The sequence below is a fragment of the Hydra viridissima genome, unplaced genomic scaffold (assembly GCF_058129835.1).
Source record: "Hydra viridissima isolate aposymbiotic clone 2 unplaced genomic scaffold, HvirCarnegie_v1 scaffold_9, whole genome shotgun sequence".
In the NCBI taxonomy this organism is placed as follows: Eukaryota; Metazoa; Cnidaria; class Hydrozoa; order Anthoathecata; family Hydridae; genus Hydra; species Hydra viridissima.
The window spans coordinates 11,795,568-11,822,634 of NW_028324308.1; the positions used below are offsets into that span (position 1 = coordinate 11,795,568).

The 27,067-nt window shown below is 27.9% G+C and overlaps 2 protein-coding genes and 1 pseudogene across 3 annotated transcripts; 1 reads left to right on the forward strand and 2 right to left on the reverse strand.

Annotated features, from left to right (window-relative positions):
* Nucleotides 1-118: 118 nt before the first annotated feature.
* Nucleotides 119-27,067, forward strand: LOC145185390 (CTD nuclear envelope phosphatase 1A-like). 2 transcript variants are annotated; one of them, XM_090097653.1, is made up of 8 exons: nt 119-592; nt 2,233-2,299; nt 5,485-5,551; nt 14,160-14,211; nt 14,352-14,423; nt 14,609-14,725; nt 17,680-17,791; nt 26,728-27,067. In XM_090097653.1, the coding sequence occupies exons 1-8, from the start codon at nt 512-514 to the stop codon at nt 26,868-26,870; spliced, it is 711 nt and encodes a 236-aa protein (XP_089953779.1). In that variant the 5' UTR covers nt 119-511; the 3' UTR covers nt 26,871-27,067. The 2 variants fall into 2 exon arrangements, with proteins under 2 accessions (XP_089953779.1, XP_089953780.1); XM_090097654.1 differs by lacking the exon at nt 119-592 and adding an exon at nt 656-1,374.
* Nucleotides 6,664-11,016, reverse strand: LOC149884056 (uncharacterized; annotated as a pseudogene).
* Nucleotides 11,038-13,994, reverse strand: LOC149884057 (uncharacterized). The gene is made up of 3 exons (XM_090097652.1): nt 13,615-13,994; nt 11,500-13,286; nt 11,038-11,419 (listed from the first exon to the last, which is right to left on the reverse strand). The coding sequence occupies exons 1-3, from the start codon at nt 13,701-13,703 to the stop codon at nt 11,046-11,048; spliced, it is 2,250 nt and encodes a 749-aa protein (XP_089953778.1). The 5' UTR covers nt 13,704-13,994; the 3' UTR covers nt 11,038-11,045.

Here is a 27,067-nt window from a genome sequence, read left to right on the forward strand (position 1 = left end):
ATTTAGATTACTCTGCCTAATGAATAATGATTTGTGATAATATATATATATATATATATTATATTATATATATTCATAATACATACATACATACATACATACATACATACATACATACATACATACATACATACATACATACATACATACATACATTTATACATACATACATACATACATACATACATACATACATACATACATACATACATACATACATACATACATACATACATACATACATACATACATACATACATACATACATACATACATACATACATACATACATACATACATGTATACATACATACATACATACATACATACATACATACATACATACATACATACATACATACATACATACATACATATACATAATATTTTGCATTACTTAACTTTTTCTAATTTCAAAAATTCTACTTCATGTAGAAATCACCATGAATTTAAATAGTATCAATAAATAGATTTATAAGGTCTTTGTACGAAGATATTCACTGAAATTATTATGGGATTACGAGCTGTTTTTATCTTTATTATGAAGATATGGACTTTACTTGGATGCTTACTCCGAAAAAATATGAGAGCTGTACGTAAAATTTACATAATTTTTAGTTATAGTGTATTTTTGATATGACTATAAGTTTTACAAGTTTGCAGAAACTGTAAGGTTTTTTATATTGTTAAACAAGTTAATTTAAAAATAAAATCAAAGTTTTATATTTTGGTACTTTAAAGTTCTAATACTTTATTTTTCTATAACCTTTTTAAACCATAACCTTAAAAATTCTTAAATTAGTTTCTGCTCTTTGCTAATATTTTAGCAAAAACACACAACTGTAGGTGGCCTCTAAAAACACCCATGATATTACCATTTGTGTTAAAACAAAGTATTCATTAACTGTAACCTGCAAACAATATAGAAATAAATATTCAAACCTATGCAAATTTAGCTCAATTGTATTCTTGAAATTATCAACTTAATTGTAAGCCACCATTTATGTACAGGCTATTTATTAATCAAAACCTGTTACAAATGTAAAAATAACAGTTAATTTAAAGCATTTTAAGTTAAACACAATTGTCTTCTTGTAAAACCTTATCATCAAAATAGTGGTGGGCTTCTATAACTTTATTTGTATGGTCAGGTTTGTTTTTCTTGTTTATTGCTTTTGCACTTTTTAAGATTTACTCACCCAGCTCTTTATTTTCATTTTTGTGATTTTAGGAAAAACTCGGTTTCTAAGTTATTTAACATGTTTTGGTTAGATCTTTCATTTCAGTTGGATCTCTCATTTCATTTGCAGAGAGAACTACTTTCTTCCTAGCTCCAACATTTTTCAATTGACGTTTCTATCTAGTATAGATGCAGTGAGTGCCTGAAGATATTTTATCTACATCTTTGAAGAATACTTTTCTAAACTATTTTATCTTAATATCTTATGTGGTTTTTTAAATTTTATAAAACTAAGAAACTAAGTAATCAAAACTTGTTTAATTTACTGAACTAAAATATGATTAGATGAGATTCATCACATAAATAAATGGAAAAAACAAATGTTGAAAAAGAACATTCCTATCTAAAGGAATTTTTTTCTTTTTTAATTTGAAAAGAATTTTTTTCTTTTTTAATTTGAAAAGTTTTTTTTTTTGATTCAGTTTAAGATGCAACAGTTAAAATTAAGTAAAAACTTGTTTTAAGTAACCACATGTAACAATTAAGTAACTTAATTTTACTTAATTTACAATGTTTATTAAAATAAAAACAAATATAAAATCAGCTTATTTTGGTCTAATAAAGATATAATAGATTGTTTTAGTAATTTTTCTATTTTATTTTATAATCCATATTCATTCCAATATTAGTGATTTATCAAATTGAAAACCAGAAATTAAAAAAATCATCTTATTGATTGACAAAGTAATGATTTCCAATCAGTGCAAGAAAGCTGCTGTAGTAATAGCAGTAATCTATGAATCTATTATGTGCTGAGTTGTCATTAAGAGTTACCAGTTTATTGTACTGCTTTTGGTTTAAGTGATTTGAATAGCTTTCTATATTTTCCATTTTTATCCTGCAAGTCTAAATATCCTGTAATTAATATATTTAACAATAATTAAAATGTACAAAAGAGTCATAAACAAAACAAAAATGTAAACAATAGCTTAGCATTTTTATGTTTTTTTTTTTTTTTTTTAATGTTTACAATTACAGTGTTTTAATTTTAGATAATTCAGCATCAAACAGTCAAGTATGATATATATCCTCTTTCACCAGTTTCTATTGAAAGACTAAGTATTTCTTTTATATTTTCACTTGTTTGTTCACATTAAAAATTTATGTTTTTGTTCACATTAAAAATTTATGTTTTTGTTCACATTAAAAATTTATGTTTTTGTTCATATTAAAAAATTAATTTTTCTCTCATTGATGCTTAGTTTTTAACAAAAAAACAAAATTATCTGTTTGCTTAAATTATTAAAAAATGAATACAAAATGTTGGTGTTTATATAAATGCTATTAAATGTGGATTTAAGTATTAATTAAAGTGTGTGTACTTTGTAAATAATTTAAAAATGGTTTAAAAGGAATTCAAGAGTTTTAAGCATTAGCAAAATAGCGCTGCTAAATTTCAGTTATTGCATGGAAATGTTGAACTTTCTTAATATGGGCAAATTGTTCTATTAACTTCTAAATTTAATTTTAACTTCGTAGAATTATTTTTAAACTTTGCTTAGATGAGAAAATCTAAGAGTGAAATGTATGGAAAGTTTTTTAAGAAAAAAATTACCATTCAACTGGCCATATTCAGCAATCTACTTGTTTAACAGTCTGTTGATGGGGAGTAAATTTGTTAATCAAAACACATTAAACAAACAAAAAAAAATAATTTGGATTTTTTTGTAATAGACTAAAGATTGTTGACACACCCTTGTCCAAAAGAAAATAGAATTTCTGATAAAAAATCTTCACTGATGAAATCATTTTTCTCTTTGGCTTATAAAAAAAAAGTTTTTGTTAGACTGACCTTGTCAAACAATAAAAAAACTTATCATGAGAATTTTAGTAAAATTCAACTGACAATGGCTCTAATTTTTTAAAGCTTTTTAGGTGTTTGGATTTAAGAATGAACAAAAAGTTGCCCTATATTATGATCAGTAGAAAAAAAACCTATATTAATATCAGAAGACTTAAACATAAAGGTTTATCATCACTTGCCCAGTTATACATGACTAAGCTAGTCAAAAATAATTTCAGATGTACAAGAACTTAAAGATCAACTTTACTATTTACCAAAATGTTTTCATTTTGTTTTTTTTTTAATACAATAATATTTTATTAAATTCATTATCTTAAATGACCACTTGAGACAAAAGTGTTCACATACTCAAGAAATGGAGGATGGTGGCATCTGATAAACAGTTTTATTTCTGCGGTTAATAATACAATTTATGTAATTTGTTGCATAAATAATAGTAGTTATTACAGAAAAACAGTTTTTAGCAGTACTAAATAATTATTAGTAACTTACTAGGCATTAAAACACTTCATTTACTAAAATCTATTTACTAAAAGCATTTTAAATTTTTTAGGATGTAATAATGCTAGATAGGCATTCGTGGTTATGAATGTAACTTGTTTTAAATACCTGGGTTTTTTAATATCACTTTTATTGGGTAGTGGGATTCAGATCTGATAATGGAATGTCACTTTTACCTTTGTAGCTTTCTTAATTATCTTTCAACAAAACTAAGATCAAAGATTTGAATGGCTAGTAAACATTTCTTTAGTGATTGTTTGGCTGATTAATAGGTCTCTGATTAGTGATCATTGACAATGACACCAATAGGACCAATAGGAATCAGTTATTTAAAATTTTATTCATGGTATTGAGTCTGGTTGAGCACTAAAGTTTTTTAATGCCTGAAGATATTGGTCCTAATGGGTAATATTTAATTGGTAAATGGAATCAGCAAAAATTTTTATTGGTTTATCAGGGTCTTTTTTTTATTAAGACCAAGACAATCACTACTCTTTATTACTAAATTTTTCAAAATTTTAGGATGTTAAGAACGGTGCTTGACATTCTTCATTCTGAGCTCAACACTTATTTATAAGTTTTACTTCCTTTTACAGTTGCTGCAATAAATTAAGAAAACTGTTGTTATCCTTTAATTTACAGAATAATTAGTGGCAAATACAAAAGACTTGCTATAAGTCTCTTGGATATTATTTTATTATTCCTAGTTTCATACCCTATGTTCAAACTCAAATGGATAAAATGTTAAAAGTAAAAAATATGTATTTTAGACTGTGAGCAAAAGTTACTGTTAAAAATTTATTTAAGTTACTTGTTACTCGAAACCTGAGATAATTAGTTTTTGTATAATCTTTCTTGAATCATCATAATGTGAACAAAATTAAGCCTATTGAAATGAGGATTTATTGCCACTATTAAAAACTATTTTTTAAAAAAATTTATAATGATAAAAGCCACTCTTTCAATTATTTTTCTGTTCTTCCTCCTAAAAGAAACACTTCTCATTTTGATATTTTTCTAAAGCTTCAAACTAAAAATAACAAATTCTAAAAATGTTAAGTATGCATAACACTACACCATCATCAGCATCATCACAAGATGTTTTTATATATAAAAAACTGTTTTAAGGAAAATTATTTTTTGATATATGGACTTTCTTTAAGTCCAAAATGGAGAGCTTAGTAGTATACTTAAGAGTTTGAAATTTTTCATGAATTTTACTAGCATCTAAATAAAAGAAACCATACTAATATGGTCAATTATGATTTTTGTTGTTTTGAGTCATGCTCAAAAGTAAGGAGAATGTTCAGGGAAGTTCAAGATCACCAAAAATCTGTAAAAATTATTATATAAAAAATTATTATTAATATTGGTTGTATAATGGGAAAAACTTCACTTCAAATAAGCTTTGTTCACTACATAACATGTCCTGGACAACTATATATAAAATATACTTTATTGTAATAATTTACAAAATGATTATTTTATTTATAGTGGTGAAAAGTGGGTGATGAGAAATGAGACAATTATAGGAAAAAAAAGTCAAAGCTCAATGACAAACTAAATATTGAAATCGAAGTTAAAGGCCAACACCATTTTTTCATTAATCTTGATTATAATAATATTTTTTTGAACCATACAAAATTAGAGAAGCTGTACTGTTGCACAAGGTTTCTTAGCAAATTAAGCGGAACTAATGAATTGAATGAACAAATGCTGCTCTTATTTATATAGGTTTTCCATAAGCTGAGAATTTTAATGAGACATATTTCACAAAATATTGAAGCTAATCTGCTGAGGAATTAAAGATAATACATGTTCCAAACCAAAGATTTTTAGATATTCTGTTTTACTTATCATAATGTTTGTGTCATTTACTTTTTGTGTACTAATTGTATTTCTAATTGTAATTCTTTATTTATTTAAATTTAACTATTAGGACTTGTACCTCGTAAAGTCATGGTTTTAGATCTTGATGAAACACTGATTCACTCACATCATGATGGGTAGGTTAAGTCTTTGTGTATTTGATAATGTGTATAGCTTTTTATAAATGTTGGAAAGGTAAAGTTCATTACTTTTGATAAATTTAGATTTAGATGTAAATATTTCAGAAGCTGAATAGGAGCAGTTGAAGTTATAAAAAGTAAACAAAAATATTAAAATTGTCATTTTGTTTTAACAATGTTTATTCATTTGTCTAACAACAAAATGCTGTTTGTGTTCTTCTGTTCCAACATCTGAGAAATAATTTTATGAAATTTAAATAAATTTCTAAAGTTATTAATGTTTGACTAAGGCAGAAAATCAGTTCAATTTCAGCTTCCTGGCAATGCAACAAAAACCATTAAAAACTATCAATTTATCTGAGCTCACAAAATTTATTTGTTAATAAAAAATGTAGGCAAAGATTTGTAATCAACTTCCCCAAGATGAAATAAGCTATAAAGTTGTTTTTTTTTAAACTTCTTAATCAACTAAGTGGTATTTGAAAAAAAATAAAGAGCCTAAAAATTGTACCCCTCTGCCTAAATAAAGTTTTGCCTTTACAAAATGAGACAATTATTTCAATTAAAAAATCTTGTTTTATTGTTTGCGATGTAAAACAGCAATCAAAAAAAAATTATGTAAATATTGTTTTTTCAAACCTTTTACAAATTACTTTAAAAGAGGTTTGTACACTGTTACGGAAAAAGGTGTTCATGTAAAAGAAAAAAGGTGTTCATGCGTGATACTATATGAACACCTATTAGGTGTTGCCGTTAAAAGGTGTTGATGTAAAAAAAGGTGTTCTTGTTGCATTAACACCTAATAGGCGTTGCTGTTAAAAGGTGTCGATGCAAATAAAGGTGCTCATGTTTAATAGGTGTTCACGCAATTACAACGCGTTTATGACGCACATATTTAATTATTTAAAAGTAAACATGATCTTCTTAACCTTTCTGTTTACTCATAATTAGCATGTTTTAACAAAAAATTTTCCAATTTAGTTTTATGAAAAAAAAGTTCCATGAGCGCTAATAATATATGTTTTATAAAACAACCTATCATTTTATATTATATACACATTAAGACTATAAATATGCAAGCATATTTTATAACAAATAAAAATTATCAGTAAAAAAGAAATTCATATATTTGAAATAAAATTTTAATACAAGTTTTTTAAGTTGTTTTTTTTAACTTTTAAAATATACTTGACTTCACCAGTTTTTGCAACTAAACGGTTGTCATGCTGACTAACAGAACTTGCATTAAAATGGTATAATAGATATCTGCTCTCCAGACATTTGATGAATGATTATCTAAAAACGAGCAAAAATTTTTATAATTTAACATTGAAAAAATATAATAATAATAATTACTAAAACATATTCCTACTGCATTTCATTTTTAGTTCATTTCATAAAAGAAAAACTACATAATGTTACCTTTTCATTTACTTTACTTTTTCCATCTGCAGATGATGAGAAAGAATTCTCAATAGAGAGTTCTTTCTCTTAAATATTTTCAGTCGGAAGTTCAATCTTTTGTTCAACCCATTGTTGTTTTCTATTTATTGTACCCCTGAATAAACTAAACAAAAATTGTATGAGAACAAATAAGATCTCCATAAAACAATTAATATACAAAATAAAAAAATCACACAAATACATTTATATACAATGTATAATAATATCTAAAACTGCATTTATCAAATAGGTTCCTGAAAGGTTTTTGAAAACTTTTTCATATCATCATTTTAAATCAAAGATCCTTTAAATAGGCAAAAGTTTATACAAACAAAGTTTATTTTTTTATAATTTCTTTATTAGTTTTATTTTTCCTTAACTATATGGTGCCTTACAAGCAGTAGTATTATTTGTATGATGTATTAACTGATTTTAAGACTGACAAGTTGTAAAACAGCTGATTATACTCAGTTGAATTAGAACTAAGAATCGAAGCCTTATAATCAATTAAATATAATCAGCTATTTATTTTATAAATAATTTACAAACACAAAATATGTGAATGTGACAAAAAAAATTAAACTTAGAACAATTTATATAATAAAAAATGTTAAAAAAACATAAAACTATTAACATAAAATGTTAAAGATAAAACCAAAAATATATTTAAAGCATTTTAACAAAGTCATTATAAAAGTAACAAAATAGATTTTACAATTCTGATGTTACTCATTTTTCTAATTTGCATAATTATTTCTAATATTTCAAAAACCGCCTCTTGTTTTTTGCAATGTATTAAATTAAACGCTACACTCAAAGAAGTGCCGACAAGAAGAACTTCGATTAAGTTTGCACAGGGAATAGAAAATTTATCAACTGTAACTGCAAAATCTCCATTTTCATAGTGAAGACGAATCATATTCTATAAATAAATAAATAAATCAAATAGATCAAAATAAGTTATTTTTGATGTTAATCAAAAAAAAAAAGAAGACAAAACAATTTTCACTAGTATAGTTTCATAAAAGATATATGCATTTAAAAACAACTTATACTTTATATTAACTTGTTTATTAATTACGCAAATAATACACTAAAAACAATAAATAATACAATAAATTATGCAATAGTAATTATGCAATAAAACAGTTATAGAATGGAGTTTCAAGGCATAACAATAACTTTAAACTAAATAATCATTATTATTAATTTTACATTAAATGATTTAAGAAATTTTGAAAAAATTAAAATTGCTGTTGTGGTAGATTCATCATCATGTAGTACATCAAAGCTTGTGTTTTGGAGTTAGAGTTGAGAGAGGGTTGTAACAATAACTAAAAAATGTAGCTCCATAGGCCTTGTAAAGGGAATTCAAAAAAACTTTAACTTTAAAGTTAAACTTACCTTATCAGTAAATTCTACAAGTTTTTGATCATCTAGCCACAATAATTTGAACATCTAGCCACAATAAATTGAAATCCAATTGTATGTGAATCGGAAGAAGACATTGTAGGATTTACCATCTTTACCAGATTAAGAACAGATGAATATCTCTTTAAAAATGGGGCCCATTTCATACAAATATTTCTTAGCGAATCTTTCATCAAAACTTGAACCTCTTCAAAGTCTAGTCCATTATCCTTGTACGGTGAGCTCTCATTTAACTGATACACTTGGAGCATTCTCTTGCTTTCATTATATACCTAAAAAAATATAATTTTTCACAGTTACCACTAATAAAATGAGGATACCAATAAGGATTTTAAGGAGATTTAAGGTGAAATTTCCCCAATTTTTAAGAAGATTTAACCCTGAACAGGAAAGTTTTCATTAAAAGATAAGGACAACTAAGGAGAAAGTCATTACTTTTTACACATTATCTTTGTTTTCAAATAGATAGAAAAACGTCAAAAACAAATTAGGTAAAGAAATTCTTACATTTTTAGCTGATAAAAAGTAGGACTTAAATAATTCTAACTCTGTCAAAAATCCAACAGTTTCTCTTGCATTATTACGTTGCATGAAAGTTGTTTCCATTACAACCTCTTGTTCAAGTGAGGTTTGAACATTGTTTGAAATTGTAACAAGCTAAAGTGTTTTATTAAAATATGTAATAAACATTTATACAATCAAAAATATGATAATTTATAAAACAGATATAAAGCTAATATGTGGTACCCAATTTTTTGTGACAATCTAGGAATTGCAATTTAAAAAGGTTGGAGCAAATAGATAATTGTAAACTTACATATGCCTCATTTACAATGTCTGATACTTCATTAATATTGGTTATAAGTCTTAATGGTTCATTGATATCACTGTCACTTACTGCTCTAAAATAGATTAGGACACAATAGAAATATATAATATGATCATAAAATAAAAAAAAACTATTAAATTGAACAAGCATTGATCATCCATATCACATTTTAAAAATCCGGAAAACTGACTGCGTAAAATATCTGGAAAAATCCGGAATATATTTTCCATTATTTTCTTCTTAATCTTGCTTTGAAAGTAAACAAAGAAAATCAGGAGAAATTAATGAAAACTGACTAACTTTTCATCTTTTTATAGATATTTAGTTTAATACATAATAATCAAGTATATTTATATAAAAAAAACCTCTTCATTGCCTTTGACACAGTAGCTTTTGCATATTTCTTTCGCTTTTCAATGACAGAAGCACAATTCATTTTTCTTCTATAATTTTTGAACCTGTCAATAATTCTTTGGTGGAAGCATTTCTAGTAGTAAAAAAAATAAATTAACGTTTTTCTTTTCTAGTCAATTTAATCATGTATTGCTTTGTGTAGTTTCCATTATTACTTAAAATGATATTAAAATATAAAAAACTTTATTATTTATAATTCAATTTATAATTTATAATTTTATTAAAATTTTATTCATAATAAATTAAAAATCACATGTTAAGTTTTTTAGATTTAATCAATTTATTTAAAAGTCATAACACAACTGTAATAAAATGTTTTTATAATAGTTATAATAAAACTTTACATTTTTTCAGCAAGGATAAAATATTTTTAAACAACAAAATATTATAATTTAATTTATTGAATTCAACCACTACACCACAGATTAACTCACTGAATATTGAACAGCTTTGAACTCTGGATACTTTTCTTGAATAACCATCACCAGCTCATTTAATTGATTTCCATTTATATATCTATGATATTGAAACAAACTAATTTAGTTTAAGAACTTAGAGTTAAAATATTTAGATAAAAAATCTATATAATACAACTAAAAACACACGGATTTTGTTGATCAACATATTCCAATACTTTATGAAAAATGATCCCAACCCAGTGGTTCATAAATTGACCATCTGCTACAATTGATTTGGCATCAAGTATCCCACATGTAAGCCTTGCTTCCACAATTGCATCTGTTGGGATTTCAAATTTCAAACCTGGCCATTGTTTTAAAGAAATACTTTCATTTCCCACAACTTCTTCTGATGATTTATTTAATGCTAAACTTGACACTTGACGTTCCAAAAAAACTAGTTTCAAATTATTATTTTTAACTAAAAAATCGAGGGTTTCTCCATCATCTATTTCTGCACCAGAACCATCATACAATTGTAGCAAATTACTGGACGAACATGGGAACTTATTGCCACATTTTGACAGCAAATCAGAATATGATGTGTATAGAATAACTTTAATTGTGTCACCTTTTTGTACATTAATTGATTGCATCTGCAAATATCGATGATAATATATAACGCAAAAAGTAAATTATTTTGTTATTGTATATAATTAACTAATTAGTATTAAATTAGTATATAATTAATACTATCATTAATATTAATTATCATTAATATAAGATATAAACATCATGACCTACCTGCTGGCTTTATAAGAGGGTAATAGGGAGGACGCAGAAGTTTGCCAGGGCCCTGGGTTTTTTCAAGGGCCCAAAGAAAAAAAGTGACATTACATAGTTACTAGTTTTGTTTAATTTTGAATAAAATAAATTATAAACATAAAAGGCAGAAATAACAACTCATGAAAAATATTCATATGATAAATAATCGGACAATAAACTCTTTTTCTTTTATTTCAACAGATTTAGATGCACTTGATTTAAGAGAAAAAATGTCAAGTAAAGAAAATGAGTTTTTATGATGCTCTACAACATATGAGTTAACCAAAGGAAAAAATGATATTGCTATTTCTTGGCACATTGCATACCAAACATTGTTAATAGACATCAAATAATTTATTTTAACAGCTTTTTCTTCGCTTAGAATCAAATAAGAAGATACTGTCAACTGTTTTCCCTGGACTGTTAACTTTTCTGTATGAAAAATTGTGTTCAAATATGGTTTAAACGGTTCAAGAAGTACTTCTTGAGCATGACGAAGAGATATCTTTGCATATGAGATAGATCCTGAAAAATAAAATATTTGTATAATATTGCATGAAAATAAACAAATATGTGATTATTCAATTACTATGATTGCAGCTTACCTGGAACAATATCATTAGTCCTTTCAAGTAGGCGTCTACAAGTTTCATGCATTTGAAACCTTTTTGAAAATGAATATATAGGGTTTTTGAATTGATGACTAACTCTGACTAGCTTTTTAAAAATCTGATGCCGTTGTTCAAAACGCATGCACCAGAAAGTTTTCATTGTTCCCATGTAGCTTGAAAGGTCAGGATAGTGAGTGATGAAATGAAGCTTTGCTGCTACTCTTGTGCCATTATATAATGTTTTGATATAGTTAATAAGTTGTGGAATAAGAAAATACAACGATTCAATATGTTCATTACAACGGCTATTTAAAATCAATAAAATTTCACAATGGATAATCATCATATCCCAATAAGGTGCATCTTCATCATAGAAATTATCAAAAAGAAACAATGGCAAACACAATGAAATGGTTAGCATTTCACTAGCAGTAAGTGCCAGCTTTGATGTCATATAAGTTGACGTCAATATTAAATTCACTGGCAATTTTACATCTCTTAGCAATAAATTCATACCAATCAATGTTAGTTTTCGCTTGGCCATGTAGTGATTCAAAAATGTTGAAACTACAACATGGCTTATTCCTTCTAAAAAATCATGCATGAAATCACTTGGAAAAAATGCAGGTAAAAATACATACGGTAAGTGTAAAAACGGAGATAACTCCAAACATCCATGTTGTTGTTTTGTACTATCAACAATATAAGATTCGTGAGTTCTTTGAAATACATTTGTGTTTTCCTGTCTAACACAAAAGTAACAATGTCTACATATGTATCCACTATGAAAATGTGATTGCAAACCAAGAAGCGGATGAGCTGTTAAATTGTCAGCAGCCATAAAACATGCAATAACATGATATTCTTCATCATTTACAAAAAATGTATTAAATAATAAGTTGAACAAGTCATCAATAATTGGCTTAAAAAACTCATTGAGTGTAATTTTTTTAACCACTTTAAAATTGCACAATGAAGCTAAATGATAGTTGCTCATTTTAGATCCATTATTGTTTTGGTTTAAAATAGAAAAATAAATGGCTGATATTTTATGTATACCCCTACTGGTACCTATTGGGTTACATACCTCTAACTCATCAGAATACAAACCAATGTATACTGTTTTGGCTGGATCTGAAAATGGCAGGATAGAACTTTGAAAGTAGTTTGATTTTGAAAAAGATAAAGAGTCCGGGTGCAAAATTATTTGACCCTTAAGAATACTTTTTAGGTTTTCTCCTAGTGGCACATGATAAAAAAAATCCTCACCAACAGTAACTTTCACTGCTTTTACATGACCCAATTCACCTAAATAACTATCAAACTTATCTGGACTCGTGCAATGTGATAAACACAAATCAATACTGTTGTCTCTTTGAAGTTTACACAAGAAAGATTGGGCATATGGGTTGTGAATTGATATGCCAGCCTGTTGCAAAAAACTTTTAAATGAGCTACATACGTCACCCAATATAGCTTTAACTGAATCACCGTGTAGCAAAAGTAACTTTTTTGATGTATTTTCAGAAAGCAAATGATAATTCATAGTTATCATAAAAAACTTTTTTATCTCATCAAACATGTCAAATATATCAGTGGACTGGTCTGCATTTTTGTCACATAACTTTGTCTCAATACAAACTGGCAAATCCAATTGAATAGGTGATTCAATCTGATTCTGTAAAATATTATGTTGTCGTTCATCTTGATGCCTTCTATAAACATGATTTTTAGCAACTACATAGTTTTTAAATTCAGCAGAACAAAAATGGCACGGTATTCTAAAAAAAATTACAAAAATTAAAATGTTATAACTAATGTTTGACAATTGAATGTATAAAAGTTTGTAACTTATATATATATATATATATATATATATATATATATAAATATATATATATATATATATATATATATATAACTTTCAATTGAAAGATATATATATATATATATATATATATATATATATATATATATATATATATATATATATATATATATATATATATATATATGTATATAGCTTTCAATTAGATAATAACTTTTTAATTTTTACATGTATGTGCATGTGTGTATATTTTTTATGTAAATGATGAAAAGTTAAAGTACTTTTGTCCATAATGGATTCGATGATAGTGAGATAGCAAATTGCCAACGGATTTGCATCTAAATGAACACTTGACACAAGGAAAAGCCATTGCAAATATTTTTCGCGCCAAATGACAAATATTTTATTCCAAAATAAGCTTTTTCTTCGTTCGCCCTAAGAATTTACTTTTAAAGCTTTATGTTTAAAAAGGTGTCGACGTCGACACCTTTTTACGTGGACACCTTTTTTTTTAACGCTAACACCTACTTTCTAAACAGTTTGTAATTTTTTGTCTTCAACACCTATTACGTTAACATAAACACCAATATAGGTGTTCGCGTTCATATTATCAACACCTTTTTACACTAACACCTTTTTTTTCAGACACGGACACCTTTTTCCGTAACAGTGTATTGTTAGAAATTGAAAATACTATGTGCCTATTTAGTTATGTCCCTTTAAATCATAACTATTATTTTTGTTATTATTTTTGTTATTATTATTATTATTATTATTATTATTATTATTATTATTATTATTATTATTATTATCAATTATTATTTAGTTTAGCAAGGCCTACAGTCAAGTCCTCTACTCCTGCTGATTTTGTTCTGAAGGTTATACTTCTCTAAGAAAAGTTATTATTTATTATGTTAAATAACAAATAAAGTTTAACAAAAGTTTTTATGTATATGCTAGAGTAAACTATTTTAAATAATACTGGCTAATTTTCTAGAGACAGCTGATATCTTTATAGGTAACAATTGATAGGCATCCTGTTCGTTTTTATGTACACAAAAGACCACATGCTGACTTTTTTCTCGATGTTGCAAGTTTTTTTTCTTTTTTCAACTTATTTGTTCTTGTTTTTTTTTTTTTTTTGTTTTTTTATTAATTTTACTTGTAATGGTATATAATTGACTTGTTTCTTTGTTTTTCTTACCAAAAAAAAAATTTTTAAGAAAATCATAGGTTGTAAAGTGATTGAATTCTTTTCTGGCATTATTTTTTCAGATAAGCCAGTGGTTTGATTTAGTTGTATTTACAGCTAGTATGGAGGTATATGGGTCAGCTGTTGCTGATAAACTTGATAGAAACAAAGGAATATTAAACAGAAGATATTATAGACAGGTAGTTATTTATTTTACTTTTGGTGTGCCAGGAAATATTTCAGCATTATATTGTTGTTTTTTTACAATGCACAGTGACCCATATTAATCTAAAATTGGCATAAAATCTGAAAAAAGTCACTACTTTTTGATCAAAAATCAACTTTAAAAAATTCCCTTGATATTATTGTGTAATTTTAAAGGTAAAAAAGTTAAATTTATCACCATAAAAAGTATGAAAACTTAAGGTATGTTTATCTAGTAAACAACAGCATTTTCTACCTCCTTACAAAAATTTATTATAATTTTTATTTAAGTACTGTGAGTGCTTAGATATTAAAAATAAATTTGCGTATTTTTCTTTAGATTCAAAAAACCAGTTCTTTTTAACTTTTCACAATTTCTTTTTAACAATGCACAATTTTAAACATATGAACCAGTCAAAAAAAGTTCAATGTTTTTTCAAATGCAACACCTGTCTCTCCCCTTTTGATTCAAAAGCAGTTTTTGGGCATTTGAGTAATAACACACAAACTAATGTTTACATTTTATTTTGAAATTTGAAGAATATCTTTTTACATCTTATTATAATAATATTTGATGATAAAGTAATTAAAGTTGAAATGTGAAATGAAAATGTTGGAACTATTTTTTAAGATTTGAAAGTCTGAAGCAAATAATGAAGCACTTGTTGAAATAATTATTAAATTTATCAAAACTGTTAAAATCCTAATGATAAGTTAGGTGAGCTTAAATAGAATTGTACTGGGGCCAATGCTATAAACATAAAAAACGAAGTTTTTTCCGTAAAACATGAAGTTTTTACCGTAAAAAGTGAAGAAAAAAAAAGTCGATTGCTATAAACATTCAAAAAATTCAGTTTTTAAGATAAAAACTTCGCTATTAAATCCAATGCTATAAACGAACTACGGAATCTCCTTTTCAGATAAAAAATGTGTTTTTTCGAAAAAAAACTTCAGATAAATTTTTAAATCTCAATTTTAGATATTTTCTTCGTGATTTTTAGCAGCTAATCTTGGAACAACGTTAGCGCTTCAAAATCATTGAGCATTCTTTGTTTGTGTTTTTATGTAGATATTTTATAGATAAAACTGAAAAGGATTTTGGTAACTCCACAAAAAACTAATTACTTAAAATCTGCATTCAATCGATTATTCAGTTCCTTGTTGTGTTTCGTTAACAAAGCATGCATGAATTTAACATTCCATGCTTATTTATGAAGGTTTTCGATAGTTATTTTGGTTAAACAAATTTTTCATAGTGTTTGACAAAAGAAAAGTATAAATAGTCGACAAATATGCCATATAATACACAAATACACAACAAAATAAAATATGCCATAATACACAAATACACAAAAAATAAAATGCTGTCTAAAGAACTTAAAATGTTACTAGCAATAAAGATCAGAGAAAACAAAGAGGTTCTTCTTGAGAAGTTTAGTATGTTTTAATTAGCAAACTATTTAAATAAAAATATGTGTAATAGTTTTATTAACTTAATACACTAACATTGAATATAGCTTATAAAATATTCTCCTACACTGTGTATAATACGATAAATTGTGTTGGTAGAGATTCCATGACAGTCTCTGAGAACATGGAAAAAAACATATATGCCAGTAAAATGAAGAAATACCATTACCTGGAAATGTACTGAAATGCTTTTATTTCACTTAGTATAATGTTGCAAATCATCTTTAAGCCTAGTTTCTAAAAAATCTAATACAGCTGTTGGGACTCGATACTGCTCTCGAAAAATGTTGTCAGAAACATCTTCGTTAAAAAAGCAACCATTAAACTAAAATGAAATTGAAAAACAAAACAAAATTATAATTTCTGCGCCTATTTAGTATGATTTCTGATTTTGTTCGATAAAAAATCATTAAAAAAATATCAAAATTTAGTAATTTTAAGTAATGTTTTAAACACCAACCTTTCGAGGCAATCAGTGGTGAAGCTCATTTTCTGCAACTTCGAAATCTAAGTCTTCATCCGAAAAAATTAAATCCATGTTCCTATTTTAATTTTACACAGTTTTTTTAAACATCAAATACTAGAATATAAAAATATTTATAAAAATAGAATAGACAGCACAGCCTACTTAATAACTAATAAAGTTTATTAAGTAGGCCTACTTAATAAAAATTAAAATAAAAATTGCTATCAATGACATATTACGGATAAAAAAAGTCCCTGAGTTTTAGTGACTTTACGTTTTATGCTTTATGGCAATGCTGAAAAAAATACAAACACCGATAAATTCTTCGAGTTTACGCATTTTTTTACGAAAAATAATTTACTTAAAAAATTGCATTTTTACAAAAGATTTTTTTTCTCGAAAAAAACTTCGAATTGTTTATAGCATTGGCCCCAGATTTTTATTTTGAAAGTAAAAATTAAGAAGAAGGAATCTCATCAATTATGATGTCTTCTCATCCTAGACCAGGAAGACCAATTAAGGAATGGGGAGATCTTTGTGAAAGAAGTGAATAAGCAAAGATTGTAGATTTAGCCAAAAGAGATAAATGATATAAATTTAGTAAAAAAAAAACGGTCTGTTAATGAGAAAGCCTTTTACTAGATAATTCAAATTTGCACTGTTGGATCTCTTGAGTTCATCTTCACTAAAAATAGTATTTACAAATTTTTAAGTCCCTTAATATGCGTTTTAAAGCATATTTGTGCGTTTTAACGCGTACTTTTGCGTTATACAGGTAATAAATGCATATGAGAATGATTTTAAGCTCCAACTTTGAATTCCTTGACTTCAAAAAACTCCTATTTTGATGTACTGTGTATGTCTAATGTACATATATTTAACAGTTAGATAATTTTTGCCACTTTTTACTTAATCTGGATCATTGTGTGATGGCAAACTTTTTAATGCTGTTTTGTTTTCCAAGATGAATTTTTTTATTACATATTTACAAAGAAAGTTAAATTTTTTTTTTAGCATTGTAAAATGGATAATGGAGCATTTTCTAAAGACTTAACTGTAATTAATCCTGATCTATCAAGAATATTTATACTAGATAACTCCCCTGGTGCGTACAGAGGACATCCACGTAAGTTATTTACAACTTTGTATAGAATTCAAATAAATTTATTGTAGCAAAAATATAAAAACTCTTTCTAATCCAGTTTAGTAATATTTAATGATAGTGATACATGATTAGTAATATAAAGTTTTATATTAGGATTAATGTATGTTGATAAATACTAATAACAAATTGTTAATAAAATTCTACGATAGAAAAAAAACAAATTACAAATTTAAGGACCGAAATATTTTTCAGTGGGAGCTTAAGAAGTTACAAAAACATGATTATTTTTATAACTTTTAGTTGTCAGAGTTTTTAGTTATCCATCGTACGTTCCATCAAACGTTATGTCACTGATTGTAATACGCAGTTTCCAAAACAGCAATCTATAAAAATATAAAACAATCACATTTAAATTGTTCACTTCAGAATCTTAGAGGACTGATTATTAGTGAGCATTTCTTTGAAGCATTTTTTACTGCATAGTGTTTTTTAATAGAAAAATGTATTCACTGATGAAAGGGTAATCATTGTAGGGTAACAAGGGGCAAAATGAGACACTTAAGCACTAATTTATCTAATAATTTTGAAAAAATAACTTTTGAAAAAATAACTTGATATTTTTCAAATCTTCTACCATCTTACTTGAAGCTTACAAAATATGAGTTGCAAAACCCTTTCCTAATGCACTATTTTCTTTTTTGCGTTCTTTTAACTTTTTTGATTTTTCAGAGGATTCAAATAGTGATTTTCTGTAATGTGATGTTGTTATTATCTGTGACTCCTCTCTCTTTTCTGGTGGTAAAAAGACAACCCCTGAGGCTTTCTTATTGAGAGGTCTGGATGTCTCTTCAAAAATCCACTTATAAAATCTCTTACTGCAACACCATTATATTTATTAAATGGATGAAATATGTTATACTTTTCTACATACTGGAAGACAATTTGTTGAATGTAACTTATCTACAATCCATAATAAACTGAATCCATTTCTTTAATGTAGCTAACTAATTAATTTTCAGTATCATCTGGCAATACTTTTTTAAATGAACCAAGTGATCTTTTATGTATATTACAAGATTCTAAATTCTTTAATTTTCTTTGAATCCTTCTATGTAAAGCATCTTTATTTACACTAAATATCAAAGCTGCTTTTCTCAGTGACATTTTCTTTAATTTTACGGAGTTGATTGCCAATAACATGCTCTGCTCAGAAAAATTGCCACGATCAGTTTTTCATATATAGTTTCTAACCATATTTCACTTTCTAAATATATTTATATATTTAGAAAGTGAAATATATATATATATATATATATATATATATATATATATAGAGAGAGAGAGAGAGAGAGAGAGAGAGAGAGAGAGAGAGAGAGAGAGAGAGAGAGAGAGAGAGAGAGAGAGAGAGAGAGAGAGAGAGAGAGAGAGAGAGAGAGAGAGAGAGAGAGAGAGAGAGAGAGAGAGAGAGAGAGAGAGAGAGAGAGAGAGAGAGAGAGAGAGAGAGAGAGAGAGAGAGAGAGAGAGAACAACTACAAGAATTTATAAAACCTTACATGCCTATATTGTACTTAGGTATTTAAAGTACACATAAGATTCATTGTATTTTGTTTAAAGTTTACTGCAATAACTTATATGCTTAAATCTGCTCACTATATCTTTTATATACCACTTACTTTATTACATTACAATTGCATATACAATACAATACAATACAATAAGATTATAAAATACAAACATAGTAAATATAAACATCAGGCAATTATTTGCTTCAATTTGATTAAATATTTATTATGTTTAAATATAATTATATAACAAAATATAAAACATAATTCTATATTGGATAACAACTAAACATTTCAATTAATAAAATAAAAAGTAAGTAAATACAGTATAATAAATTTAAATCTACAGCATGTAAATATTAATATTTTCTATGTTTGTTGTTTTAATGTAAAACATTAAATAAACATAATGTAGATATCGGCAAAACAAATACAAACAGAATGTCTCGTTTTGACCCGCATAATGTTGGTATCGAATTGCCTAATTTCCTGACTATTTTATTGAAGATATAAAATACCAAAGAATGAAAATGATAGGAAAAGGCCTAAAGATTCTAATAAGAAAAAAACTTTAAACGTAAAAAGCTTTTCCACTCAGTGAGATCAAAAAAGGCTAGGAAAAAATATAATAACAACACTTAAAAATTCGTAATTTTGGATGAAATGATTCCCCTTCTATTCAACTTTTTTATTTCAAAGTGACTCAATATATTTTTCTTGACACAAAATAGTTTTTGAACACTACTGCATATTTAGAAATCTTGCAAATAATAATTTGTAGGGCTGGCATCATAATAAACGCGAACTGTCTCATATTGCTCCGCATTACCCTAATGAGGGGTGTATAAAAAAAAGGATAATCATTTCTCTCACTTTGCAATATGGTGTTAAATTTTTAATAAAACAGGATCACTACGATTTTAGTTTTAAAATTTTTTTAGAAAGTTTTTTAGTTATAGTTTATGTAGTTTGAAAGAACTTTTATATTTTGTCTTGGTAGTAGTGCCGTTAATAAAATATAAGTTTTATTACAAAATTAAATATTTCTATGGATCGGCGTTTGGGTTTCGGTTTTGAACGATACGGTTCGTTTCAATCTTAAAACTCAAAATCGAACCTTCGATTTTCAACGATCATTTAAAATTAAAGTTTCGGCATGGTACTGTTATTGCAACGGTTTCTTACGAATTATATCGATTACTAGACGATACTTCGTCTGACTTTTTTCTCCCGTGAAGTTTTCTCGTCTGACTTTGGGAAGTCAGACGAGAAAACTTTGGTTTTTGCGCTAAGGGCCTGTTTATATGGAAAGCGGGCTGGCTTGGCAAGCGAGCCAGCTCATTTGCCGAGATACCGACGTCATCATTATTTTAACTTAATTTTATTTTGCGTTTATATGAATAAACGAGCAAGCCCGGATAGCGAGATCTCACTGTTTTTTGCCGAGATCTCGGCAAACGGGCTGGTTAATTTCTCATATAAATTTGTACGCATGCGTATAAACTCTTACATTTTGTAAATTTGAAAGCTTCCGCGTAAAATAATAAATTTAATAATAAAACTGACAACTTCCGTGTACTTAAAATTTTAGTTGTTTTGCTTTTATAATTTACCAAAGATCCAGTATCTTTTAAGTAATATAAAGTAAAAGCTACTTTTTTATCTGCTGATAGAGCTCTAGAGTTAGGCGAAAAAGGGTCAGGAGATAAATAAGGGCTTAACTCTAAAACCAAATTCATGAAAAGAAACCGTGAAAGGCTAAAATTTGTTTTCCATACATCAATGGGAGCTACACCAGTTATTATATTATGCCCCCATAAATCAGTTCTGCCAGTTTTAAACCAGCAACTCCGATTTTTTCTTTTAGGCACCTCTCTCTTGCTTGTTTCATCTTTTGAAGTGATTGTGACCGTTTTCGTAAAAGAATAATATTTAAAAAACTAACAAATTTAAATTTGTAAAGCTTATATAACACAATTAGGCTTTTAAGAACCATTATTTGTGTTATAATACCAGTTAAACATATTGTTAAAATGCAATGTGTTTTTTTTTGTCGCTAGCCGCCATCTTTAAAGTTATTATTTTACCGATAAAGAGACCAGCCCTGCTAGAAAAAGCCAGGCTGACCTCGATATCATTTTTTATTTTTTGGCAAAAAATTCATATCAACGCAATTTTAAAACTGGCTCGTTTTCCGGGCTAGCTCGGCAAACGTGCTAGCCCTTGTCCATATAAACAAGCCCTAATGCAATTTTTCATCTACCGGAACAAATATGTTCCTGCGGCTTTTCTTTGATCTTAATGAAATATCGTAAAGTTTCGGGGGGAGGGGGTTAATCATAGGTTGCGCCAAAATTTAGTTAATTAAATTGTCAGTGCTATTCAGAAGCAGTATAGCAAAAGAAAAAGATAATTTAAAGTATGCTTTTAAAATAGATTGTGATTTATTTTTTATTAAATTTTTGAAGGATTACAAAAAAGAAGCTTTAAAAGCTCTTAGCAATGGCATATTACCCCCGTCATTAAACCTGCAAAACGTGATTATATTTCGCCATTATTCATTTTTTTAAATAACAAAAGTTTTCTCGTCTGAGGGCCTGTTTATATGAACAAGGGCTAGCCCGTTTGCCGAGTTAGCCCGGAAAACGAGCCAGTTTTAAAATTGCGTTTATATGAATTTTTTGCCAAAAAATAAAAAATGATATCGAGGTCAGCCTGGCTTTTTCTAGCAGGGCTGGTCTCTTTATCGGTAAAATAATAACTTTAAAGATGGCGGCTAGCGACAAAAAAACACATTGCATTTTAACAATATGTTTAACTGGTATTATAACACAAATGATGCTTCTTAAAAGCCTAATTGTGTTATATAAGCTTCACAAATTTAAATTTGACAATTTTTTAAATATTATTCTTTTACGAAAACGATCACAATCACTTCAAAAGTTGAAACAAGCAAAAGAGAGGCGCCTTAAAAGAAAAACCGTAGTTGCTGGTTTAAAACTGGCAGAACTGATTTATGGGGGCATAATATAATAACTGGTGTAGCTCCCATTGATGTATGGAAAAAAATTTTAGCCTTTTATGGTTTCTTTTCATGAATTTGGTTTCAGAGTTAAGCCCTTATTTATCTCCTGACCCTTTTTCGCCTAACTCTAGAGCTCTATCAGCAGATAAAAAAGTAGCTTTTACTTTATATTACTTAAAAGATACTGGATCTTTGGTAAATTATAAAAGCAAAACAACTAAAATTTTAAGTACACGGAAGTTGTCAGTTTTATTATTAAATTTATTATTTTACGCGGAAGCTTTCAAATTTACAAAATGTAAGAGTTTATACGCATGCGTACAAATTTATATGAGAAATTAACCAGCCCGTTTGCCGAGATCTCGGCAAAAAACAGTGAGATCTCGTTATCCGGGCTTGCTCGTTTATTCATATAAACGCAAAATAAAATTAAGTTAAAATAATGATGACGTCGGTATCTCGGCAAATGAGCTGGCTCGCTTGCCAAGCCAGCTCGCTTTCCATATAAACAGGCCCTGACTTTCCAAAGTTCACGGGAAAAAATAGTCAGACGAATTATCGTCTAATCGATTACATACCGCGAAATTCGTAAAAAAAACTTTTGCGCTATATAAGTTGTTTTGTTCTAAATAATGACTTTAGGTTGTTACTAATTGAAATCGTAAAACGAGTTTAAATTTTCGCAAGGTGAAAAGGAAATATTGTATTAAATTAGAAACTGGCCCGTAATTGATCAATCATTTCTCAAGGAGTAATTTAGATTTCTTTAAGTCCTTATCTGAAAAGGATTCACTAAACTTTTGGCTTATTGTAGTTTGATAGGCCTTCAGTCTTTCTCAAAAGTTTTCTTTTTCTTCGAGGGTGCAGCTGTAGGTGACATCCTGGTAGTTGCTCTAGTTGGGGTAGCAGGTTTATTATCAACATTGATTACTAGTAGTTGTGTCTGACTGTCTTAATTACCTGCTCAGTTCATTTAATGGTCCAGCCTAAGCCTCATCAACTGCAGCTGATGAAGCTGAGGCAGGATTACTGTGCTATCTGTTCCTTCCCTACAGACACCACTTCATCATAGGCGTAGTCCCATTACTTCCTGTAATTTTCTCATAGTTTTGCTGATAAAATAAAAGCACTTCCATAGTTTTCTTGGAATCAAGTTATGTCTGGTTTCTGTCAAAATGTTATCTGCAGCACTGAAGACCTGCTCAGAGGCACTGCTACTGATTGGTACTCCATAGTAGTCCCTTGCCAGTTGTGCCAGGAGAGGGAATTCACTAGCAACGTTTTTCCACCAATTCAAAACATCAACCTGGAAAAATAATGTAGCATTAAATTGTTGTAACTAATTCATACTGTTAAAGAGCATAAGAATTGTTTAAAACATTGAAAATCAATAAAATTTGATTTTGCGGTTCGTGAAAAAATGTCAAGATCGTTAAAACACGTTACAGAGGTTTAAAAACCGTTGTAGCGTGTTTTAACGATCAATAAAGGAAATACTTGTAAAAAATCGATTATGTTTTGAGACCAAAAATGTTGATTAAAACCATTTTCTTATCTTTATCTTATCATGAGGGAATCTCAGTGCCATAAAGTTATCAGTTCTTTTTCAACAGTTTACTTGGAATGTTGAGTACCCCTTTGTGTGGCCAGTAAAACAACATCAACTACGTTATCAAGGATTAACGCACTATCAGCACTACCAGCTGATTTGTTCTCATCATTGTATGAAATTGTAGCTGGATAATCATTGACCACTTTGTTGTAAACTGGATCAAAACTACGGTCCTGCTTCAGAAGTGCTCTTTTTTAGTATGGGTGCAGTAGGTGAGCAACTGCTAAGATGTGGTTTTCAGAGCCACATCTTAGCAGTTGCTTCAGGTTACTCACATTAAGTTGCACATTACAATCAGTTTAGTGTTCTTCATGTCATTCTTCAGTTGTCTGAGATTTTGACTTGAAAACTTCTGATAATAAATTGGCAAAGTTTTTCTGTCCAGATCTTGGGGTGTAAATTGCCAGCTTTCTTTGTTTTGTTGTAAGAATGATTTGCAGTGATAGTTTCCATATTACTTATTTCCAGTGAAAATGAATAAATTCACTTTTAATCTATTTCATATGATTTTACAAAGCGCAGCACCCAAATACTTTTAGTTTAATCTAAATCACAAAAACTTAATATTCTATAAACCCACACGGCTACAACTACACTACACGGTTATCATGGATCATGACAATTCCAACCTAGTTGACCCTAGAACGCCACTTATATGGGGCGATAGCGTACATATCAAGGTACCCTGTGGTTGTACATAGTAGAACACTCATGTAACCATTATTTTGAAAAAGTGACCGAATATCACAGAAATCGGTAACGTTTTGAGGTATAAGTAGCAAAAAATCATCAAAATTTAAACTAAAACTGCCATAAATCATTAACCAAATAACCAATTCGGCTGACATTTTATCCAGAGTTTGTTGTGGCTATAGATAATATTTACACCAAATTTTATCAAATTATCTAGAGTGGCTTTCATTCTACAGGTGTTTTTATTGGCGCACTATGAAGTAAGAATTCCACTTAATTTGAACATTCAAATGAATTTATTTTCCGCGGACAAAATTAAAAGATTTCAAAGTTTGCATCACAGTGTACCTTGATATGTACGCTATCGTCCTATATAAGTGGCGTTTTTGGGTCAGCTAGGTTGGCATTGTCATGATCCATAATAACCGTGACTATAATAATATCATTATTAAGAAAAATGCTAGTTAATTCCGGTCGGTTCGCCCACTACGCTTGACGTCATTTACAGCATTGACAACCAGAGCAAAAATTTTGTTAAAACATTTAAACGTGTTATAAATGCTTAAGCTGGACACTAGTTGTAGAAGGTTTTTTTTTATTCGAATTTTTTCTTATACCTTTTATTATTCGGAAGAATTATTTCCTATACTTTTGGCTACAGTGAAATGATAAGTGTCCTTTAAATTAACTTGGTAGCTCAAAGGATCACTACTCTAAACTACCAGCAATCAGCAATCTTTCTTCACTTTTTCAAGTTAACATAAAAAAAAGTTGTATCTATTTCATGAAAATCTAAAATATATAGTCTCTTTTTTATTAAAAATACTAATGAAAATCGTAGTTTGGTAAAAATCTTCAAAATCGTAAAAAGTCGAGAAAATATGATACGATTGACTCAATTCTTCACGCCGACATTCTACAATCTAAAAGTTTTTTTATCGATTTCAACGATCTAGTAAGATGGCGCGTCAGAGAAAACAAGCCAACTATTTTTTGGTTTGTTTTACGAACATGAAAGTTTAATCACAAGAAGTTCCAAGTGTCCACATTATGCACACACTTAGTAGTACAGTGGTAACACACTCTCTGCCGTGATGAAGGTCCGGGTTTACTTTCTGGTGGTGTGCAATGCCCCAGTTTCTCAGAGCTGAACTCAGCTTGAGTTTAACTGCTATCGTAATTGAGAAAGAACTCAGAGTTGCTGCTAAGTTTAGACTATAATATTAACTATTTATTACAATATGTTCCAGGCATCAAGATATGTGTAAAAGGGCTACAGGGTATGATTCTTTTTGCACGATTGCATCTATAAAATTTTAAAATTCATTTAGAATATTTATTAATGTGCGCTTGTTTCATTTTCAATGATTTGGATTAAAAAAACAGCTCACAAAACAGAATTAAAAAATTGAAATAATTGTATAACATTGTATTATTCGTAAAAAACCTTGTTATGTCATAACCATTGTGAAAACCAATTTTGATCTTAACAATATACAAAAATGTAAAAAAATGACCACTTCACGATCTTGGTCGAGTACAGTCGAGTTTTTACAAACGATCGTTTAACTGAAAACCGAATTTTAGTTGCGGTTCAAATAATCGTAAGAAACCTCAATTTTGATCAATTTCGATTAACGCATCACAAACGCCGATGCTAAAGTATTTTTAGCATATAAAGTGAGGTGATATTCAACCTCAGAACTGTGGAATAAAAATAGTAATATTAGTAGTTTAATATAAATAGAATATTAAATTATAATTGTCGAATAATTGATTGTTACTGTAGAATAATGAGGATTTAGCTGTAGAGTAATATTATCTACAGAATTGATAATCGCTGCTTTAAGTAGAAAAATCCTTTTTTTTTATTGTCGCTGTCGAATAAGTTTATATTCAATTATCTATGTGAGTTTAACCTAATTCTGTATTAGTAGATGTTAATAAAATGGTTAACATTATTAACATCGTTCTGTACTTTTCTTTTAGATTGTTAGTATAGCAAAAGGGTTCTGTTTTTGAGTAAGATTATTTATTTTAACATTCGTGTTTTATTAATTTTTAGATAACGCAATCCCCATTGTTTCGTGGTTTGCTGATCCCTCTGACACAGCTTTACTAAACCTGTTGCCAATTCTAGATGCTCTGCGTTTTACAAATGATGTTCGCTCTATATTAAGTAGAAATCTTCATAGGCCTATTTTATAATTTTCTCTCTTAAAATAAAAATATATTTTATACTTAGGTGAATCATTTTTTTAAATTGATCAAAAATTTGTATTTCGTTAGTTTTTTATAAAGAAACTATTGCGTTATACAACGAGTTACTTTATTAGAGCAAATTTTTTATTAGATAAAATTATTTTATAGTTATTAGAGTTATTGAAGGTATTAAGTTAAAATTA